Below are 21311 nucleotides of genomic sequence, written 5' to 3' on the forward strand. Positions count from 1 at the left end.
ACTCATCTTCCTGAGCTCAGAAGGGACCTGGGGCAAGTCATTTAAGTCTGTTGGCCTCAGTTTCCTCTCTTTAAAATGAGCTGGAGAAGAAATGGCAAACTACTTCAGTATCTTTGCCAAGAAAACCCCCAAAAAATGGGGTCATGGAGGCAGACATGACTGAAATGATTGAACAGCAACAAAGTTACAGGAGATGGGGGCAGCTCCCCACAATGAACTCAAAGCAATTGGCCAGATTCTGACATAAGACAGAAGTGCTTATCTGGGACATAATGAAGGGAGGGTGTTTTTATTCACAGGCCTAGTTCTCTGTCTCTTTCACTGCTAACTCTGGGGTCCCATTGACTTTTCTCTAGTTCTTATCTCTGTTTTTGTATGTCCACCCCCTTCTTGGTGTCTGTTTTTACTCTGTCCTCCCCCTGCCTGTCTTTCTTGCTTAGACTGTCTGTCCCTCTATCTATTTTAACTTTTCCAGAGGTTTTCTTACATATCTTCCCAGATTCTCCCTTCATCCCTCTTCCCCTCCCCCACCGGCAGGTATAGACCAACTGAGTGTCAGGGATGCCTGGGGCTACGACCTAGCTAGATATTCAGTATCTATGTTTCTTTGTCCCTCTTTCTACCCTTTTCTGTGTTTTTCTCTTTGACTTCCTTTACTTCTGTGTTCTCTAGGACTGTAAATCTTTCTAGGACTGGTTCCAGCCATATGTGATAGCATCACCCTGTGTGTACAGGGACAGAAAGAATGCTAGAATAATTGAACTGAATGTGAAACTGTACAGTACGAATAGATGAAGCTCTCCGAGTAGAAAGAGTTCACAGCCTCTCTTGTTCATCCATTCTGGTGTTTGAGTTTTCTGAACTAGACTTCCCCTGCCTCACATCCAGCTGAAACCTGTTTGCTTCCATTGAGGCTCTTGGCCTTGCATTTGGCCTGTCAGATGTGAAGTAATCTGCGCCTGTGCCTACAAGTACTCAGATAGACAAACAGCTTCTAAAACACTGGCTGCTTTGTGAAACATGCTGGGAGGGCCATTTCCTCATCATGGTTGCTGTAGAGGAAAAACAATAACTCAGGAGATAACTGAGGAAACAGAAAATGAGGGTGGAATAGACAATTGGTCACCAAATTCTGTTCTGGCCCCGTCCAGTCTAAATGATTAAAGATATTAACCAAGTGAACCTTGGAAGTCAGAAGAACTGGATTTGAATATTGACTTTGCCACTCCCTTAATGACCCTTTCTGGGCCTCAGTTTCCTTATCTACAAAATGATGCCTAGATGATCTTTAAGATCTTTTCCATCTCTAAAGCTGTGACACTATGATCTACCCTCTCGCCCCTTTCCATTTCATCAGTAGAAGGTAGACTTCTTTTGGGAAGAAACTATTCCATCCTTGCTATATTTTCAGCACCTAGCACAGGGCTATACATATTTTTTGTTTGGTCTGGGCTTGTGATTTCATTGGACTTCTCAGGTGAGGAAACCCCCTCCTCTAGGGCAGATTTGTAACAGTTCTGAAATACCTTTTCTCAGTTGTCTGTGGTTTGGAGATGTTAACTGACTTATCCAGAGCCATAGGAGTCAGCATGCATTAGAGGTAGCCCTTGAACGCAGGTCTTCAAGATCCTGAGGCTGGCCTTTTGTCCACTATTCTCTAAGCCACAGTCCTTTTCCTACCTAGAAGCTACTTAAATGCTTACTGGATGAAACTGAAGGAAAGAACAAGGGTCCAACTCCACTCTTTCTAACCTCAAAGAGTAGCTAAGCCTCGAACAGATGAAAGGTGCTCACAGGTGGTGGATGTGCGCTCTCTTTCCCTTTGGAAAGGGACCTATCTCTTTTGCCTGAAGTCCTGGAAGCCAGCTTTAAATCCCATCCATGATTCATAGAACCAGCCCTAGCCTTGTCCCTTGCCCCAGGCTCTCAGGCATCTATTTTAAACTCATTGGCTTGGGACTGGTGGGGGCATTAGGCAGGAGCCTCTGTCACAGAAAGTGTCTGGAGGAACCCCTGGGGATGGAGGTGGCTGAGGCTGGGCCTGTTTCCTCTAGCAGTCAAAGCTCTTGGTGCTGCTCACTCTCCCACCTCAGCTTTTGTAGATTCCTTAATGGCCCTTAGGTCTTTCTAGAAAAAATGTTCTTAACCTGGGGTTCATGACCTTATCATTAAAATGTTTGGGTAACTATATTTCAATATAATTGGCTTCCTTTGGAATCCTATGTATTTTATCTTATGCATTTAAAAACATTATTCGGAGAAGGGGCCCACAGGCTACACCAGGCTGTTTCCATGTTATAAAAAAATGTTAAAACCCCTGACCTCAAAACTTACCTAAACTAATAACTACTGAGGCTCAGATTTTTGCCCTTCAACTGCTGCTGGAAGGGGAGAGTCGGGCTAGCTATTTCCACTTATTCCCACAGTAGAAAGAAGATTATTTTTGTGATTTCTGCCTCTGAATGTGAAAGGTTCTTGGTTTAATCATGACATAAAAATAAACCTAAATATACACACTAGTAAAAATAGGTGTCTTATTCACCCACTGGCCATGACTCTGGGAAAAAAAAAATATTTACCTTTTAACATCTGCACTGCATTTAGGAAATTTTGAGCCAAGTTTTCTGAGTATTTGAATGGCTCTACCTTAAAATAAGTAGCAGCGCATTCTTGCTTTTCTCAGATTAGCTCCTTGTTTGAAACAGTACTCCAGTTCATAAAAGGAGAAGCCCCAGGCAATCTCAGTAATTGGATTGTCAGCATCCCCTTTTCTCTAGGAAACCATTCAGTACAATGGTTATAGAACTTGTAGACTGAGTCTCCAACCTGAAGGATGGAGACTTGGACTGATAGAAGCCCTCAGAGTTGGGAGAAAGGCCTCCCTCTCAACTCCTCTTCCATCAGGAGCATAAAAAAGGAGAGAATTTTCTTCCCTTCAAGTCTTTGCAAGGGATGTGGTTTCTACCTTTAGAGGAAACCTGGAGGAGGTAGGGAATTGGTGAGCCCTATTCCCTCATATTTTCAAGGCCTTCTAAGTTCAGCTCTGGGGCCAAAGATGTTCTTAGCACATGTAAATAAAGCCTCCTCATCTCCTCATTCCTGGTACCTTTGCCCTACCCAATGCTCCCTTCCTGGAGCACAGGAGATTGAAGTTGCTCCCTCAAGGCTCCCCCACACATAGCACTGACCTCTGATTTCTAACTTTTCATCAATGCCCTAACTATTAAACCATACTTCCTTTCATTATTAATCCCATGAGCCATCCAAGCTTTAAGAAAGCTCTTTCCCAAGTTATATCCCAGGGAAGTACAGCTGAATACAAAGATGTTTAGAGCCTCTTGCCCTATTTAGTCAGTTTCCTTACTGTAATCAGGCCCTTAAAAACAAGCAGGCATTTCGACATTAAGCTGTGGGAACATCCAGGAGGAAGTCCTTTCCTATACTACCCAAAAGTACTGAGCCATGAGGTTGTCCTTCTGTGCTCTTAGGCAATTCAAAGCAACAAATATTTACTGAACACCTACTATGTGCTAAAGCTGTGAAAGGAAATTCAGATCCCAGATGGAAATAATAATAACTCACATTATATTATGCTTTGCATTTTTTTACCATGTCCTTTTCTCATAAGACTGATGGAACTGGGGGAAGATGTTAATCATCTACAGTATGTAATATATCAGAGATTATTCCCATTACCACGGATTTTTGAAGAGACATTTGTGGATAGAAAACTAGTCTTAGAATGACAAAAACTTGAGTTCAAATTCTGCCTTGATAGCTGTGTAGCTGTGGATAAGTCATTTAATATCTTGACCTCAGTTTCCTCATCTGCAGAATGGGGATAATAAGAGCCCCACCCCTACCTTAGAGAGTAGTTGTGAGGATAAAATGGAATAACACTTGTAAAGCATTTTGAAAACCTTAGAGTGCATACAAATGCTAGCCTTTATCATTACTACAGTCTTTACATTGAAGGATGGTGGCATTTATTAAGCACCTACTATATGCGAGGCACTGAGCTAAGCACGAGGCATATAAAAACAAGAAAATAAGACAATCTCTGCTCTCAAGGAACATACATTCTAATGAGGGGAGGCAAAACATAAGGGGGAGCAGGGGAGTGTTTGGGGGTGGTGTATCGACTCTGGGTGGAGAGGGGCCAGAAGCTGAAAGTGAGGCCTATTTGGAGAGTGAGCCCAAGGCTGGCCCTGCTCAAGTTATGGACGTTCTAGGCAGAGAGTGGACAGGTGGTTGGTGCGGGAAAGGAACAGACCAGATCAGTCAACAATTGGTCAACAGTTGACTGAGTTTCAGTCAAGGTTCACTTATATTTCATATTGTGCTATCCTATCATATGTTATATCATTCCCAGAGTTGTAACTAGACATTCTGGCATGTGAGGTGGATTCATTTGAGTTATGAGCAGGGGAAGACCATCTCCAGAGAATCTGGCCTCTGCCCCCACAGTGTAAGTGACTCTAGTTCATCAAAGGAGAAGCCCCAGGCAATCTCAGTAATTGGATTGTTAGCATCCCCTTCACTCTAGGAAACCTCAAGTGCTGCATTGGAGGACCTAAAGGGCCACATATGACCTCAAGGCCACAGGTTCCCCACCCCTGGTATAGGGGAAAGGGAAGGAAAAGGGAGGATGGATAGATAATCATTTATGGGAACAGTTGTTGGCAATGAAGGAGCGACCTGTCTCCTCTTCCTCCTCTCTCTACCTTGGCTGACTAACATTCTCTTACCATGTCCTCAAGCCTGCCTTTCCCCCAAGCTTCCCCAGAGAGGTTGTGGCTCAAATTCTATATCTGTAAAATGACGATTGTAATGTTCATGTTACCTACATGCTAAAAGGCATGCTGGATACAGAGCTGTTCCAGAAGCTGTGTGTGACTCATACTAGCTGTACGGTGATCTCTGGGCAGGTCACTTAACATCTCTGTATTCTAGGCAATTCTCTAGAATAACAAGTTGTAGGGAAGATGCTAACCTGCACTGATAAAGGAAGTCTCCTCAGCCGGTAGTCCCCCGTACCCATGAAATCACTGGTTCAGTTCCCATTTCCCTCATTACATCACAGCATTGTCACGAGGCTCAAAATCACCTTAGTTCAACAAGCACCAAGTGCCTACTGTGTGCAATTAGCACCTTCTAGAAAGCATTCCACAAATAAGTGACTTACTATCTCAGCCACGTGGACTAAAATACTTTACCTGTTCTTCAGCTTGCTTGTCTCGGAGAGCAATCGCATTCCTAATGACTTTGTTAAAAAAGGCACACAGTTCATCTCTTGTCTTGTTGGGCAAAACTTGGGCCAGTGGGATCATAATGGAAGGAAATGCCACTGAAGAAAGAAAAACAAAGGAAGTGGTGAAATAGGGACTGTTTTATGTCAAAGATACCTGGGAGTCAATTGTAGTCATGTAAACTATCAACACAAGGGTTAACCAGACACTTCCTTACAGGTTAAATAAAGGTTACTGAATTTCACTAGGTATTGCATTTGGAAACCAGAAGCTAACAACACACTGTAGTAAGATAGAAAGAGGTTCTGGAGCCAGATGTGTATTCTAATCCTGTCCCTGATTTCTACTATTTGTGTGATTTTGAGGTAATTAGGTGGGATAGAGTGATGGACTTTAGTCAGAAAGACTTGAATTTCAAATTTAGCCTCAGATACTAGTTATGTGACCTTGGACAAGTTACTTAAACACCATCTGCCTCAGTTTTCTCATGTCTGAAATGGGGATAAAAATAATACCTATCTACCAGGATTGTTGTGAGGATCAAATGAGATAACATGGAAACTACTTTGCAAAACTTAAGATGCTATATAAATACCGGCCATTATTTAACTTTTCTGGGCCTCAGTTTCCTTATCTGTAAATTGAGATGGCGGAACTAGATGTTTCCTTCTCGCTCATGTACTTTGATTCTATGATCCCCTGTTAGGAAACTGGTCTACTTCATTCACTGTGGAATCACTTTCCACAAGGAACTGTGATTTCCCCCTTCTCTTAATAGAGCCAAGAGAGGCTGCTGTTGTGGAGGTAGATGACCGGTCCCTTAGATCTTACTGGCCTCCTATTCTATCCCCCAATCTCAGTACTTCATGCTATATGCTCTGGGACAAGGTCTTTTCCACTTAGTCCAAATGGATCAAGGCTACAACTCCCTGTAAAGAACAGAGGAGAAAGAATTTCAGATGAATGATTTAGACTTCACCCATGAGCCAAGAGAAGCATCACAGGTGATGTTACCTTGGTCTGAAAGTGGCTGCCACATTTCCCTGCCTGAGTTCATAGTAGGCCTTGTGGTGGTGTCTCAGAGCCAAGCCACCCCAATGCATGGTATAGTGCATGGGTGGGGAACCTGCGACCTTGAGGCCACAGGTTTCTCACTCCTGGTACAGTGGAAAGGACACTGATCTTGAAACAGAAACTCTGAATTTGAGTCTCAGTTCTGGTAACTTACTATGACCTTGGAAAAATCACTTAACCTCTTGGAGGTTTGGTTTCATCACTTGTAAAATGGGGACAGGAAAACTTATACCACCTATGCAGCCTCAGTTTCCCCTTTTGTAAAATTCAGCACATGTTCTCCAAATTACACTCATATTACCCCCCCTCCCAGGGCCATTGGGAAGAAAGTGCTTTGTAACCCTGAAAATGTCTTTTAAATGGCAGCTGTTCTTATTCCTGTAGCCATGATGGAAGGGTGGTATGACTGGCTTTGGGCCTTCTAGAGCACTATGGTTAGTGGGGCAGGTCCAAGTCAGGTTCCAGATATGAGCCCAGGCTTGGTCACATCCTGAGGAAGAGGGCAGAGGCATGTCCCACGGCTTCCTCAGCACTTAAAACTTCAGTGTGGGGGCTGCTGCAGGTGGTGACAGCTCTACAGAGAAGTGTGAACCAGAAAAATGTGAATTGAACTAAGATATGTATGAAATTGATCAGAATGGACAGAACTGCCAGTAATGGAAAGTGAAATAAGACATTTTAATGCTACTGTAAAAGGGTAGGAGATTGAAAAGGGGGAGGAGGGGCAGGGGATGAGAATACATTTTAAAATAAAAATCAATGAAACTACACCCAACCCTTCACACAGTAGGGGATCCATTTGTCACTATTTGTCTTCTAATAAAAATGGCAGCTTGGAAGTATACAGAAGTCCTGCTCCAGTGCTACATGGTGGTGTGAAGGTGACTCTGGGTTTTTTGAGGCTAGGTTAGGGGAGACCAAGCTGTAAAGGCTTCAGGAATTGGATCATCGATGGATATGTATGTGCATTGTCCAAGAACTAGCCCTGCTCATTCAGAGAGGCTTGTCACCAGCTTGGCCACATGATTATTATTTTTTTTTTAGTCATTAGACCCCCATCTGCTAAGTCAAAGATGGGCTGAGTTCTGCCTCAGTGGGAGGATCCCCACTGATGAAATTGCAGATTCTTGAAAGATTGAAGTAAATCCATGACATATAGTAGGGGAAAGAAACAAAACCAAAAAAACATAGCCTGGGAATCAGAAGACTGGGGTTCTGGTTCTGCGTGTCACTTACTAGCAGTGTGACCTTAGGGATGTTATTTTTACCAGTTGGGATCTTGTTTTCCTTCTTTGTAAAAAGGGGATGGGATTTAGACTAGTTGAATTTGTAGAGTTCTTCTGGGACTTCAAGACTTTACTTAGGAGGTAGATTTTGAAGGGTTTTGCAAAAAAAGTGGGCTACACTTTAGGACCAAAGAGGGGATAAGACATGTCTTAATCATGTTCAAAAGAACAGAGAAGGCAGAATGTGTGACTTGGGAACAAGCTTGTATGGCTGGAAGGGAATCACAAGAAATGAGATCCAGGAGAAAAAGAAGGGATCTGTCGTAAACTGGATTCCAGGAGACTGAGGTGGTGCAGCCAGGCCTGGAGTCAGAAAGACTCAAGTTCAAATCTAGCCTAAGATATTTACTAGCCATTTGACCTCGGGCAAGTCTCTTAACTTTGATTGCCTCAGTTTCCCCATCTATAAAAGGAGTTGGAGGAGGAAATGGAGAACTTCTCCAGTATCTTTGCCAAGAAAACCCCAAATAGCATCACAAAGAATCAGACATGATTGAGAAAGGACTAAACAGCAGAGCCAACGTTCACTATCCATGAAGACCTGCTTTGGAATATTCAAAGTAGTTTCAGGACAGGGAGACGGTAGTTAAATAGAAAATCATGTCCCCGAAGATAAATGAAAGACTTTACACTTTATCTCTCATCTGAAAACAACTGAAAATCCCTGAAACAAGTGAACAACCTCTTGATTCCAGGTCCAGTGCTCTATCCACTGCAAGAAGTAATCTGACTGCTAATGTGAGCTCGTTTTAGTGACTAGAAAGGATCAAATAAAAGCTAACCTCCTTGAAGAAGTAGGACAGGACAACAGACTCACAGAATCATCCAACCTTCTGCTTACTCTGTATATATCTTATACACACACACACGTATATATGTATATTATATACTCCTCCATTAGCTGCTTTTTTTTTGCCTTTTCTTGGATCTCTGGAGCTGGCACACAGTAAGCACTCAATAAATGTTTGCCAGGGGACGGGCCCCCCTTCTACAATATCCCTCAATGAGAGATCATCCAGCCTTGGCCCAAAGACTTTGGAGAAGCTTGTTTCATTTCTGGATGGCCCTGTTGTTAAGAAGTTTGGCCTTGCATCAAAACTCAATTTGCTGCTGTGGAATTTCCATCCATGATGCCTAATTCTGTCCCTGGGGCCAAGTCTAATCCCTCTTCTCAAAATATGAAGACAGTTATTATGTCTCCCTCTCAGCTTTTTCTGAGTTTAACATTCCCAGTTCTTTCAGTTGTCCCTCAGGGATTTGCCAGATAGTCACCTGCAATTTGTGTACTTTTCCAAGAGATGTAGGAGGATGCTTAGAAGCCAACCACCCTGAAAAGTGCCCTGTGGCTAAGCAGTACAAGTATCCTTCCCATGCCACTCTGTTGAGCTCAGCTTACCCTCTTTAGAAGTTATACTTACAAATTAAAATCATAACAAATTTAGGAATGGAGAATTGAAAGAAACGTCTGCAGTGTTTCACAAAAGGATTGTCTGGGGTCTTCTCGGAGTCCACTTGGAATCCAAAGGCCACACTGGCAACCACATCAAGAGTGTAACAGCCATAGCACCTGTAGAGTACCCATAATACATGTGGAAAATGAGACCTTTACAGATTCAGCTGCCTCCACACTAAGCAACTTCCAAGGTCTATAGAGTGGGTGTTAATGCTATATAAGCCCCTGGACTAAGGTAGAGCTGCCAAACCCACATAACCTTTCCCCTTCACCATGACTTTAACACTTGTAAGAGCTGAGGAGAAAAGCACTAATAAGAGATGTCTTTTCACACTGGAGCACACTCTGGTAAAAGCCCCTAAAACATATGGATAATATTATGGAAAATATATTGCGGTCTAGAAATAAATAGAAAGGAAGGCCTCCCTTTCCAGACAGTTCTGCAGAAAATATCAGTACTTGGGTTCTGTTTAGATTCTATCACTCAGTTGCCCATTTAAAAGCTTTCCCCCAGCCATCTCAGCTAATGAGTTCTGCATAAGCAATCGGGAGAATCTGGTCCGGTGGTAAAATGTCTGACAACACCTGGGCTTGGCTTATGCCTTTCTTGATGAAAGGGGTTGATTCAATGCTCTCATGTAGGTGCACACTGTGTTTTCTGTGTCAGATATTTGGCATAAGCTCGCACTTCATGTCTATGGCCTCCTCTCGGGGAGATGAGGTGTTCCCCATAAGCAAACTTTCCAGACAATCGAAGCTTGAAGGGGCGGGTGATGGTGTCAGTGCTGCAACTTTTTCCTCTGAACCATTTTGGACTCGATCTTTCTAAAAATGTCACTGCTTTAGCTTTGGTAAACAGTATACATAGAATGTAATTTACCTTTTGTAGGAACGGACTCTTGCTTCAGCTCAATCAATCAGTTAGCATTTTTTAAGAAGTTGCCATGTGGCCAACAAAGTGCTATGTAAGCACTGGAGGTACAGAGAAAGACCAAGAAAAGGCCCTGCTGTCCAAGAGTTTATACTCTAATGGGGAAGAGATGGACACAAACAGGTATGTAGATGATACCTAATAATAATAATAGCTAACGTTTATGTAGCACTTTCAGGTTTGCAAAGTACTTTACAAATAGTATCTCATTTTGGATGGTCACCTGGGAGGAGAAGAAGAAAAGGTCCCTACAGAAAGTGGCATTTGAGCTGAGTCTTGAACACTAGGTGACTTTCAGTGCTAAGATTCTATCCTTTGAAAAACAACTGTGAACATTATTTATTATTTGAGGCTGTCATCACCAACAAGGATTGTTCAAGCCTGAAGTGTCAAGTTGCCTACATCACTCCTAAAAGTGCCTGAATTTGATTAAAGTGTACTTGGAATTATTTAACAAAATAAATAAAAATACAGTAGAAACTAGAAAATGGAAATATGTAGTTTTCTATGTTGATATGGACTCTGCACAGATCTTTATGTGCCATTTTTGTGGCCCCCATTTTTAGTTGAGATTGAGTGCCCTTACTGATCAATGACCCCAGATAGCTGGACTCCGATTATTCCATCCCTTTCTGTAAAAGGGCTTCAGGGTTTAGACAGACAGAAATATAGACTAGAGATACTTTCATCTTTTCCCTCCCTGGCATTTGTCACTTCTCAGTGGCTGTGTTTCTAATCTATTCTACACTGAAATTTAGGGTTGCCAGGGGAAACCAGAAAGTTAAGGTTGTTAAATCACTAACTTTAATTGGATGGCCTAAGGGTAACTCTACAAATCTCCTGTGGAGCAAATCATAGAGGGTTTGTGAGGGCTATTACTCCAAGTATTTTTTGCCTTTCTTCTGGGTTCCAGACTCTGTTCTAGACAGCTGAAGGGGCTCAGAATCCCTGTCCCTGTCAAGTTGAGACTTCCTGCCTAAGTGGGCCATCCTGTTCCTGTGCCCTCCTCACCCCCACTTTGTTTAGATGACCTCCCCTAAGTTGGCTGACTGTTTCCTCGTAGGTCAGTTTAGCCATCTATTTGGTCATTTATCATGGCTGTTTTTGAACTTCTGTACTTTCCTGGTCACGCGTAATTGTCCAGCAATTATACACAGTTACAAGAAGTGGCAATTCATTTGGAGAAGTGTAATTTCTCATCCGCCATAGACTGACCTTACCTCTGGATATCTAAAGCTTTCCCAGACTCTGCATAAGGCTTCAAGTGAGTCAATAGAAGATCACAGGCTTGGCTGATTAAGGGAATCACCTGGAAAAGAAGAAAATCAAGTATAATTAAACACTCTGTACAGTGAATGGACCTAAATTAGCTGTGAATAAAGAGGTCTGTAGTGCTCCCTACTTTGACTGTTATTTTTAACTATGTAATTGCCAAGCTAAATTCTTTCAGCAATGACCTTAATACAAGACCTCCTTGGGAGAAGGCTTTTCCTTCTCTCTCCCTTCCATTTCTTTCTTCTTCTCTTTTCCCTTTTGTTTTTGATCCCTCTGTCTTTCTTTTTCTTTTCTTCTGGGTTCTCTAAAGCCAGGACAGTGGAGTTCAAGCTTTGGTAGATTCTCCCAAGTCAGAAAGGATTCAAGGATAGTGTTGGTGCATCATGGACATGACATTTTAGGATCAATTTAGCTAAGTGCAGAGAGATCCATTAATGAAAAGTTGGGTACCAGATGAGGATTTTTTTTCAAGTAGCTGGTTGTGGTGGTGCACCCCTATAATCCTAGCTCCCAGAGAACGTGAGGTTGGCAGATTTCTTGAGCTCAGGAGTTCTGAGCTGTGGTGGGCTATGCTAGTCATGTGTCCATATTAAATTTGACATCAGTGTGGTGAGTTCCTGGGAGCAGGGGGTATAAGAAGGGGGTAAACTGGCCCAGGTCATAAACCAAGAAGGCCAAGTTTCCAATGTCAATCTGTAGTAGAATCAGTCCATGAATTGTAGCCCCTGAACTTCCAGCCTGGGCACGATGGGGGAGATCCAGTCATTAAAAAGCAAAATAAAATAAAAACATGGGGTGACTGTGATTTGCCTTGGTGGAGGGTCACACCCATGACTCTTTGAAGTATGCAACAAATTTGATAAACATTTTTCTAATTTTCTTTTTTTAACTTTATTTACTTTTAGTTTTCAACAGGCATTTTCACAAGATTTTGAGTTCCAAATTTTCTCCCTACCTCTCCCTTCTGCCCACCCCAAGACAGAATGCATTCTGATTACCCCTTCCCCCAATCTTCCCTCCTTTCTATCGCACACCTCCCTTCTCCTATCCCCATCTCCTCTATTTTCTTGTAGGGCAAGATAGATTTCTATACCCCATTCATTGCCTGTATATCTTATTTCCCAGTTGCATGTAAAAACAATTTTTAACATTCATTATAAACATTTGTTAAGTGCCAAATATATGTAAGCTACTGTGCTAAGTACTGAGGAAACAAAATAAAGACAAAAATAAGCAGTTCCTTCCTTCAAGGAGGTTCTATTATAGTAGTTACATATAATGACAAAAAGGGATGATATAAACAGTAACAAGTAATTAAATTATGCAGAATCATAGTAGCAGTAGTAACATAATAGTAACGACATGATGATAGCAATGATCATTTCAACAACCTCCATATATTGGGCTATTTTCTATCTGAACCACATGGGGGAAAATGTGAGAATCAGATAAGTCATGATGATGACGATGATGCTAATGGAGTAATAGCAGGATAGTGACTTGTTCCAGGATGATTTCTATTTGTACTCCATAAAACAAGATCAGAAGAATGATTTTTCCAAAATAATAATGATAACAACTTGTGTTTACATAGCATTTTAAGGTTTGTAATGTACTTTACATTATTCTCATTCTTTTTCTTTGTCCATAGATGGTACATACATAGTATAGTACATACAAAATAAATATGTGGCAATACAGAAATAATTTCAAGAGGGATCGAACCCCAAGGATTGGGGTGGGGAGGGAACTGGAAACGTGGGCAATGACCTCTGGACTATGTTTTGAAGGAAACTGGAGATGTTAGGAAGCAGAGTGAAGAAGGAGGGCATCTAGATTTAGAGAACAGCACCTGTGCCAAGGCACAGAGATAGGAGGTGGGATGTCACATACAGGGAAAGGCAAAGAGGGCCATTTGGCTGGAACAGAACACATGTAAGAAGGAGCAATAGGAGACAGGAGTGGAAAGATAAGTGGAAACCATAATGTAAAGATCTTTCAGTTGTAGGCTGAGGATTTTGTATTTTACCCTACAAGCAAAAGGGAGCTACTAAAGATTTTTGAGTAGGGGATTATCATGTTGGGTCTATATTTTAGGAGTATTCATTTGGTAGTTGTGTAGAGGATGGATTGGTAAGGAGAAGGCCTGGAGTCAGGAGGATTAATTCAATTTAAAAAGCATTGATTAAGTGCCTGCTGTGTAGTCAATAAACTACATAAAACGAGCTAGAAAAGGAAACTATAATAAACGTATTCAATAAATGTTTGTTAAGTACCTACTATGTGCAGGGGACACAATGGGGATGGGGGGAGAAACTAGGTGGTGCAGTAGATAAAGCACCAGGCCTGGAGTCAAGAGGACCTGAGTTCAGTCCTGCCTCAGACACTTACTGACTGTGTGACCCTGGGCAAGTCACTTAACGCTCTTTGCCTCAGTTTTCTCATCTTTAAAATGAGTTGAGAAGGAAATGGCAAACCACTCTAGTATCATTGCCAAGAAAATCCCAAATGGGGTCATAAAGAATCAGATATGAATGAAAAATGACTGAATAACCACATGTGCTAAGTATTTATTAACAACTTACCATGTGCCAAGCATGGTGCTAAGCACAAAGAAAGGACAAAAAAAAATGTCCTTGCACTCAAGATGCTTACAATCTAATGGCAAAAGAAAGCTGGAAAGCTGTGCTAGGTGCTGGGGATAGAGAGACAAGAACGAACAGTTCCTACCCTCAAGAAGCTTCCATTCTTTAGGGGTAAAACAACATGGATCATATAAGTAAATGCAGAATATAGACCAAGCACATGAAAGATAATTTGTTCAGTGGCAGGGTAGGGAGAACCAGCAACTAAGGGGAGTCAGGAATGATCTTGGGGAGGAGATCAATGAGACAGAAGTTTCTGAGGAAGGAATATGTTCCAAACACAGAAGATGACATGATATGTATGAGGAATAGCAAATCAACCAGTCTGGCTGGAACATGGAGTTTAGGAAGAGAAATAAGGTGATACAAGCCTGGAGTGATAGATGGTTAACCTAGAGTAGTGCTTCATAAGCACTACTCTATGGGTCACATAAGCGAATGTGGGGGTCACCCAAAATTTGACAAGAGTAAAAGGTTTCTAAAGGTTCTCCAACCAAAAATTAATTCAAAATCAAACGTGTAATGAATCTGAGGTGTTCCAGGCAGTCCTTGCCTGTGTTGCATCGTGAACCTTGGCTGCAGCCTTGGTTCTGAACACACAACATGCGCACTTTGCACTGCACATGCCATTAGGCCACACAATGCCAGTGAAAGCTGCCAAAAACACCTGGGCTCAAATTCAAGACTATTATTGCAGTGTTTTTACTGTACCTACAAAATTGCTAAATGAATTTTGGCTTGGGATTAGGACAGAATTTCCAACAGTTTCTGAAGTGGCCCTAAACATACTTCTACCATTTTGTACTACATGTTTATGTGAAGCGGCATTCTCAGATTGATAATTATGAAATCAAAATATCAGTCAACTCTGAAAAATATTGAAGATGCTCTACATCTTGCAGTATCAAATATTCCACCAAGATTTCATTCTTTATGTAAAATAAACAAGCACATCCATCTCGTTATTATGCAAATTTCCTTTTGTCTTTAATAAGTGATTAAATTACATGCATACCAAAGAATTGTTCTGGAATAAATTTCTTTATGATTTATTATCAGTAAATGTTTGATTTGTATACCTATTTAATACACCTATATATCTAGTTGTCACGTAAAAATTTCTTGGGTGAAAAGGGGTCGCAAGAGGACAAAGTTTACACTATTCTTGAAAATTGGGGAAGAAGGAGTCCTCCCAAATTCTTTCTATGATACAAATATGGTTTTGATACCCAAACCAGGAAGAGACAAAACAGAGAAAGAAAATTATAGACCAATTTCCCTAATGAATATAGATGCAAAAATTTTAAATAAGATTTTAGCAAAACGAATACAGCATCTAATCACGAGATTAATACATTATGATCAGGTGGGATTCATACCAGGACTACAGGGCTGGTTCAATATTAGGAAAACTATTAGCATTATCAACCACATCAACAACAAAGCTAACAAAAACCACATGATTATCTCAATAGATGCAGAAAAAGCTTTTGACAAAATACAACATCCATTCCTACTAAAAACATTGGAGAACGTAGGAATAAAGGGAACTTTCCATAAAATAATAAGCAGTATCTATCTAAAACCTTCAGCAAGCATTATATGCAATGGGGATAAGCTAGATGCATTCCCAATAAGATCAGGGGTGAAACAAGGTTGTCCATTATCACCACTATTATTCAATATGGTACTAGAAATGTTAGCTGTAGCAATTAGACAAGATAAAGATATTCAAGGAATTAGAATAGCCAAAGAAGAAACTAAGTTATCACTCTTTGCAGATGATATGATGATTTACCTAGAGAATCCCAGAGATTCAAGTAAAAAATTACTTGAATTAATAAACAACTTTGGCAAAGTTGCAGGGTACAAAATAAACCCACACAAATCCTCTGCATTCCTATATATTAGCAACAAAGTTCAACAGCAAGAGATAGAAAGAGAAATCCCATTTAAAGTTAGGGTAGACAGTATAAAATACTTAGGAGTCTACCTGCCAAAACAAACCCAGGGATTATATGAACACAATTACAAGACACTTTTTGCACAAATAAAGTCAGATTTAAGTAAGTGGAAAAACATTAGTTGCTCATGGGTAGGCCGTGCTAATATAATAAAAATGACAATTCTACCCAAATTAATATACTTATTTAGTGCCATACCAATTAAACTATCAGACAATTACTTTCTAGAGCTGGATAAAATAATATCAAAATTCATTTGGAAAAACAAAAGGTCCAGAATATCAAAGGGACTAATGAAAAGAAATGCTTGGGAAGGTGGCCTAGCGCTACCAGACCCTAAACTGTACTATAAAGCAGCAATTATCAAAACCACTTGGTATTGGCTAAGAAACAGAGAGGTAGACAAGTGGAATAGACTTGGCACTCAAGATGCAGTAGGCAAGGAATATAGCAACCTTCTGTTTGATAAACCCAAGGACCCCAGCTTCTGGGATAAGAACTCATTGTTTGACAAAAATTGCTGGGAAAACTGGATAACAGTGTGGCGGAAATTAGGCATAGACCCATACCTGACACCGTACACAAGAATAAAGTCCAAATGGGTACATGATTTAGGTATAAAGATTGATACCATGAATAAACTGGAGAAGCAAGGAATAGTGTATTTATCAGATCTATGGAGAAGGGAAGAATTCTTTACTAAAGAAGAGATAGAATGCATTATGAAATGCAAAATGGATAACTTTGAGTACATTAAACTGAGAAGTTTTTGCACAACCAAACCCAATGCAACCAAAATCCGGAGGGATGTAGTAAATTGGGAAAAAATTTTTACAGCTAAGCTCGGGGATAAAGGCCTCATTTCTAGAATATATAGAGAACTGACCCAAATGTATAATCATACAAGTCATTCCCCAATTGATAAATGGTCAAAGGATATGAACAGGCAATTTTCAGAGGAAGAAATTAAAGCTATCTATAATCATATGAAAAAATGCTCTAAATCACTATTGGTTAGAGAGATGCAAATCAAAACAACTCTGAGGTACCACATCACACCTATAAGATTGGCAAACATGACAGAACAAGAAAATGATAAATGCTGGAGAGGATGTGGGAGAGTTGGAACACTAATTCATTGTTGGTGGAGCTGTGAGCGCATCCAACCATTCTGGAGAGCAATTTGGAACTATGCCCAAAGGGCTACAAAAATGTGCATACCCTTTGACCCAGCAATATCGCTACTAGGACTATATCCCCAAGAGATCATAAAAATGGGAAAGGGTCCCACATGTACAAAAATATTTATAGCAGCACTCTATGTAGTTGCCAAAAACTGGAAGTCAAGGGGATGTCCATCAATTGGGGAATGGCTGAATAAATTATGGTATATGAATGTAATGGAGTACTATTGTGCCATAAGAAATGATGAACAAGAAGACTTCAGAGAGGCCTGGAAGGACTTATATGACCTGATGCTGAGTGAAAGGAGCAGAACCAGGAGAACTTTATGCACAGCAACAACCACAGTGTGTGAGAGTTTTTTCTGGTAGACTTAGATTTTTGTAATAACACAAAAACTTCTGAAAAAAAAAAAAAATCCCAATGGTGGACCTCAAGGCAAAAAGCCTTCCACACTCAGAGAGAGAAATATGGAAGTCACTCACATAATGTAGCAGATCATGTTTGTGTATGTGTATCTGTTTGTGTATCATGTTCTGATTTGTTATACGGATTCTTTCATTTATCTTAGTCTGACTACACAGCATGACGATAGTGAAAATATACTCAATAGGAAAGTATATGTAGAATCTATACAGAATTGTATGCAGTCGTGGGGAGGGAGGGAGGAAGTGGGGGGTGGGTGGGGAGGGATAAAATCGCAATTGTATGGCAGTGATTGTTAAACATTAAAAAAAAAAAAAAAAAAAAAAAAAGAGGACAAAGTTTAATAAGCCCTGGCCTTCAGCCCCATTGTGAAGAGCTGTAAATGTCATATATTAGAGTCCTACTGAGAAGGGATGAGGGCTTGGATAAAGTCTTTGTGAGTGGAGGGAGGGGGATAGATGTAAGAGATACTGAGGCAGCCAGTTGACATTTATAGAGACATCCTTAGGCTTGGAGTCAGGCATCTGAGTTTAAACCTTGCCTAGATACTTAATATTTATTACTAGTTATCATAAAGACAGCTAGGTGACATAGACTCTGGGCCTGGAATTAGGAAGACCTAAGTTCAAATATGAACTCATATACTTACTAAATTTGCCTCAATTTCCTCAACTGTCAAATAAGAGCGCCTACCTCTCAGGGTTATTTAAAATGAGATAACTATAAACTATTTAATACAGTGACTGGCATATAATAAGTGCTTAATAATGATAAATTATAATAAATGCATGTTTCCTTCCCCTCCCTAAAGCAGGTGACTTAACTTTTCTTAGCCTCAGTTTCATATGGTAAAATAGGGATAATAGCACCTACCTCACAGAGTTGTTGTAAGAATAAAAGGAGATAATATGTATAAAATATCTTTACAAATTGTAAACCACCATATAAATGTTATCATTGTTATTAATTATTGAGGTAGGATTACAAGACTTGGTAAATTATTAGATATGTGGGGGGTGATTAAGAGGGTAAAGACAAAGCTAACTCCAAGACTGAGGTAATAGTAGTAATTTTTCATACAATGAAAATATAATAAAACATCTAAAATTCATAAACATCTAAAATCTGTACTGGATTAGAATTCAAATCCAACAAACTTTTTTTTTATTGACTGCTTATTAAGGCACTAGATCACAACTAATTAGGCCCTGCCCTCAAAAAGCTTACATTCTCTTGGAGGAAGACAAGAGGAGGTGATGTGTGTATGTGTGTGGGTAAAATGTACAACATGCGTAAATACAAGTTAAATAGAAGAGAGAGTACCACCAGCTAAGGTGACCAAGAGAGAGAGTGTCTGTGGAAGTCCCTGAGATGAATCCTGAAAGAAGACAACAGTGTTTGAGAGGCAGATTCAAGGAGGTAATGAATTTTGGACATGGAAAAAATGCACAGGGGTTGGAGATGAAGTGTTGAATTTTAGGGACAGTTAATCATTCAGGGTCAATGTAACGTAGAGATTGTGAAGGGTAAATAGTGTCAAATGGGGGTGGGGAAAGTAGAACAGGATTGTGGAGGTCTTTAAGGTAAGGTTGTAAGGAAGGATACCAGTGACAAGGGTTTACTATAGCACTTCATACTGGTTCCTTAGAGCCATGTCTCAGAAACTAGAAAATGCTCCAAATCTGGGCTTGATTTTATTGTTTTGTCTATTTTCTAGACTTAAAGCAGTGATGGCTAAATGTTAAAAGTACAGATTAAATTGAATATTTTTACTCCCCAGAGAGCCAGTGGTTAAACATTTACCAGCACACCATCACCACTCATGGATTTCAAGTGAGGGATTGACATGATACAACCCAAACCTAAACTTTTGTCAGCTGTATAGAGCAGTGGCATCAACTCACATAGAAAAAGGGACCACTAAACTGTACGTAAGGATCCTTACTGGAGTGCATTGATGCAGAAAACCACACGTTAATATTATCTATGCTCTGTTGTATTTTATTTAATTCATTAAATATTTGTTAAATATTTCCCAGTTACATTTTAATCTGATTTGGGCTATGCTTGAGAGTATTATGGGTTTCACCACATGCTTCCATTGCTTTTGACATCTCTGCTGTAGAGTGTGGTTTGGAGAGGGGACAGACTAAAAGTAGAGAAATCTATCAGACAACTAATAGAGTAGTCTAGGTGAGAAGTGATAAAGACCTGACCTTGGTTAGTAGCCATGTGAGTGGAGAGAAGGGGACATATTCAAACGATGTTGCTGAGATAGAATCCGAAGACTTTGGCAACCTATTTGATATGGTGGAATGAGGAAAAGTGAAGAGCAAAGGTGAAATTCAAGGTTATACCTGGGAGAATGATGGTATTCTCAAAAGAGATTAAAAAAAAGTATGGAAAGTATTAAGGAAAATTTATGAGCTCCCTACCAGCTGCTGGTTTCTGCTTGAATCTATATAAATCCCATAGAATTGTGTAAAAAGTGGAAAGAAAGAAGGATTTGGGGAAAGTACTATACACTTCAATGAGGGGGGGCATGGAGAGAGAAAGGAAACAAGCACTTATTAAGCTCCTACTGTGTGATAGGCCCTGCTAAATATGCTAAATGCTTTAGAGATATGATTTCATTTAATCAATGGATTCATTACATTATGATGTGAGTCTTTTTTCTACCACTGTAATACAGATCACAGCCCATTGGTAAAAAGTAAGTTCCCCAGTGCCTAGCAGAGTGCCAGAAACACAACAGGTATACAATATATGCTTGTTGATTGATTTATCAATGCTTTTTCCTCCTCTGTGATTCTAGTCATGTTTCTTCCATAAACCTTCCATAAATCTACCCAATGTACTGTATAGTTTCTCCTCTGGTTCTTTTAATATTTAATGGACACCAGTGTGACACTCAGGCTGTCAGTCTATTTTTATCTCTGGATCTTGCTACATCTACTTCCACATGTGGTCATACAAGTCATGAATAGTATCTTTTATGCCACTTCTCATCACTTAAGTTCTTTTTGGCAATACTCTGGAGCCTATTTACACCCATTGTGAGTCTTTGTTTGCCCGTTGGGTCACCTTCAATTTTGGTTTATCAGAGATCATGCTGTGACCATGATTTGTAGCTGTCTAGCATTGCCAGGAGAAAATGAATGTAGCCCAGGGTTACTTAGACTTAGAATCACAGAGCCTTTGGAGATGCAGGCTGTCCCTTTAATGGGATCACAGATACTCTGGACGACTTTCCTCTGAGGATAGAGAGTCCTTAGGTTGTTAATGGACAGTCTGAAAAGTTTTTCAGGAAAGCTCTGTTTATCTTGTGGCTGCATAGTGTTTTGGGATACCAGATAGGGGAGGCAGAGAGGTGGAGGTGGGATACAAGCAGATGAATGCCTGGATCAGGAAGAGGAAAAGAGAGAAGACAAAGGCAAGGCATGAGCAGACGACAGCTGAGAGCCAGGGGTGGGGAACCTGTGGCCTCAAGGACTCATGTGGCCTTCTAGGTCCTCAATTGGGCCCTTTGACTGAATCTGAACTTCACAGAACTAATCCCACTAATTAAAGGATTTGTTTTGTAAAACTTGATTCAATCAAAAGACCATTCCCAAGGACCTAGAAAGCCATATGAGGCCTTGAGACAGCAGGTTCTCTCCCCCTCCTCCCACCCAGCTAAAATCAAATGAATCAACTCTACTCTGTCCCTCTCCTTTCTTCCAGTTTCCCTGAACACAAAGATGATTCTGGCTGCAAGGCCTAATGTAGCCTATTCTTTGCTTTGTACTATATATTTGTTTGTATTTGTTACTTGGTACTACTAATA

At 40.4% G+C, this 21311-nt stretch overlaps 1 protein-coding gene across 2 annotated transcripts in view; it reads right to left on the reverse strand.

The window, feature by feature from the left end:
• The window catches only part of TBXAS1 (thromboxane A synthase 1), a 252187-nt gene that overhangs the window by 103838 nt on the left and 127038 nt on the right, over window positions 1–21311 (reverse strand). For both annotated transcript variants that reach the window (XM_072652586.1, XM_072652585.1), the window contains 3 exons: window positions 11214–11302; window positions 9028–9176; window positions 5217–5347 (listed from right to left, as the gene is read on the reverse strand). In XM_072652586.1, coding sequence (XP_072508687.1) covers window positions 5217–5347; window positions 9028–9176; window positions 11214–11302 — 369 coding nt within the window. The remainder of the gene's footprint in view (window positions 1–5216; window positions 5348–9027; window positions 9177–11213; window positions 11303–21311) is intronic.

Source organism: Notamacropus eugenii, chromosome 3 (genome assembly GCF_028372415.1).
Source record: "Notamacropus eugenii isolate mMacEug1 chromosome 3, mMacEug1.pri_v2, whole genome shotgun sequence".
NCBI classification, from domain to species: Eukaryota; Metazoa; Chordata; class Mammalia; order Diprotodontia; family Macropodidae; genus Notamacropus; species Notamacropus eugenii.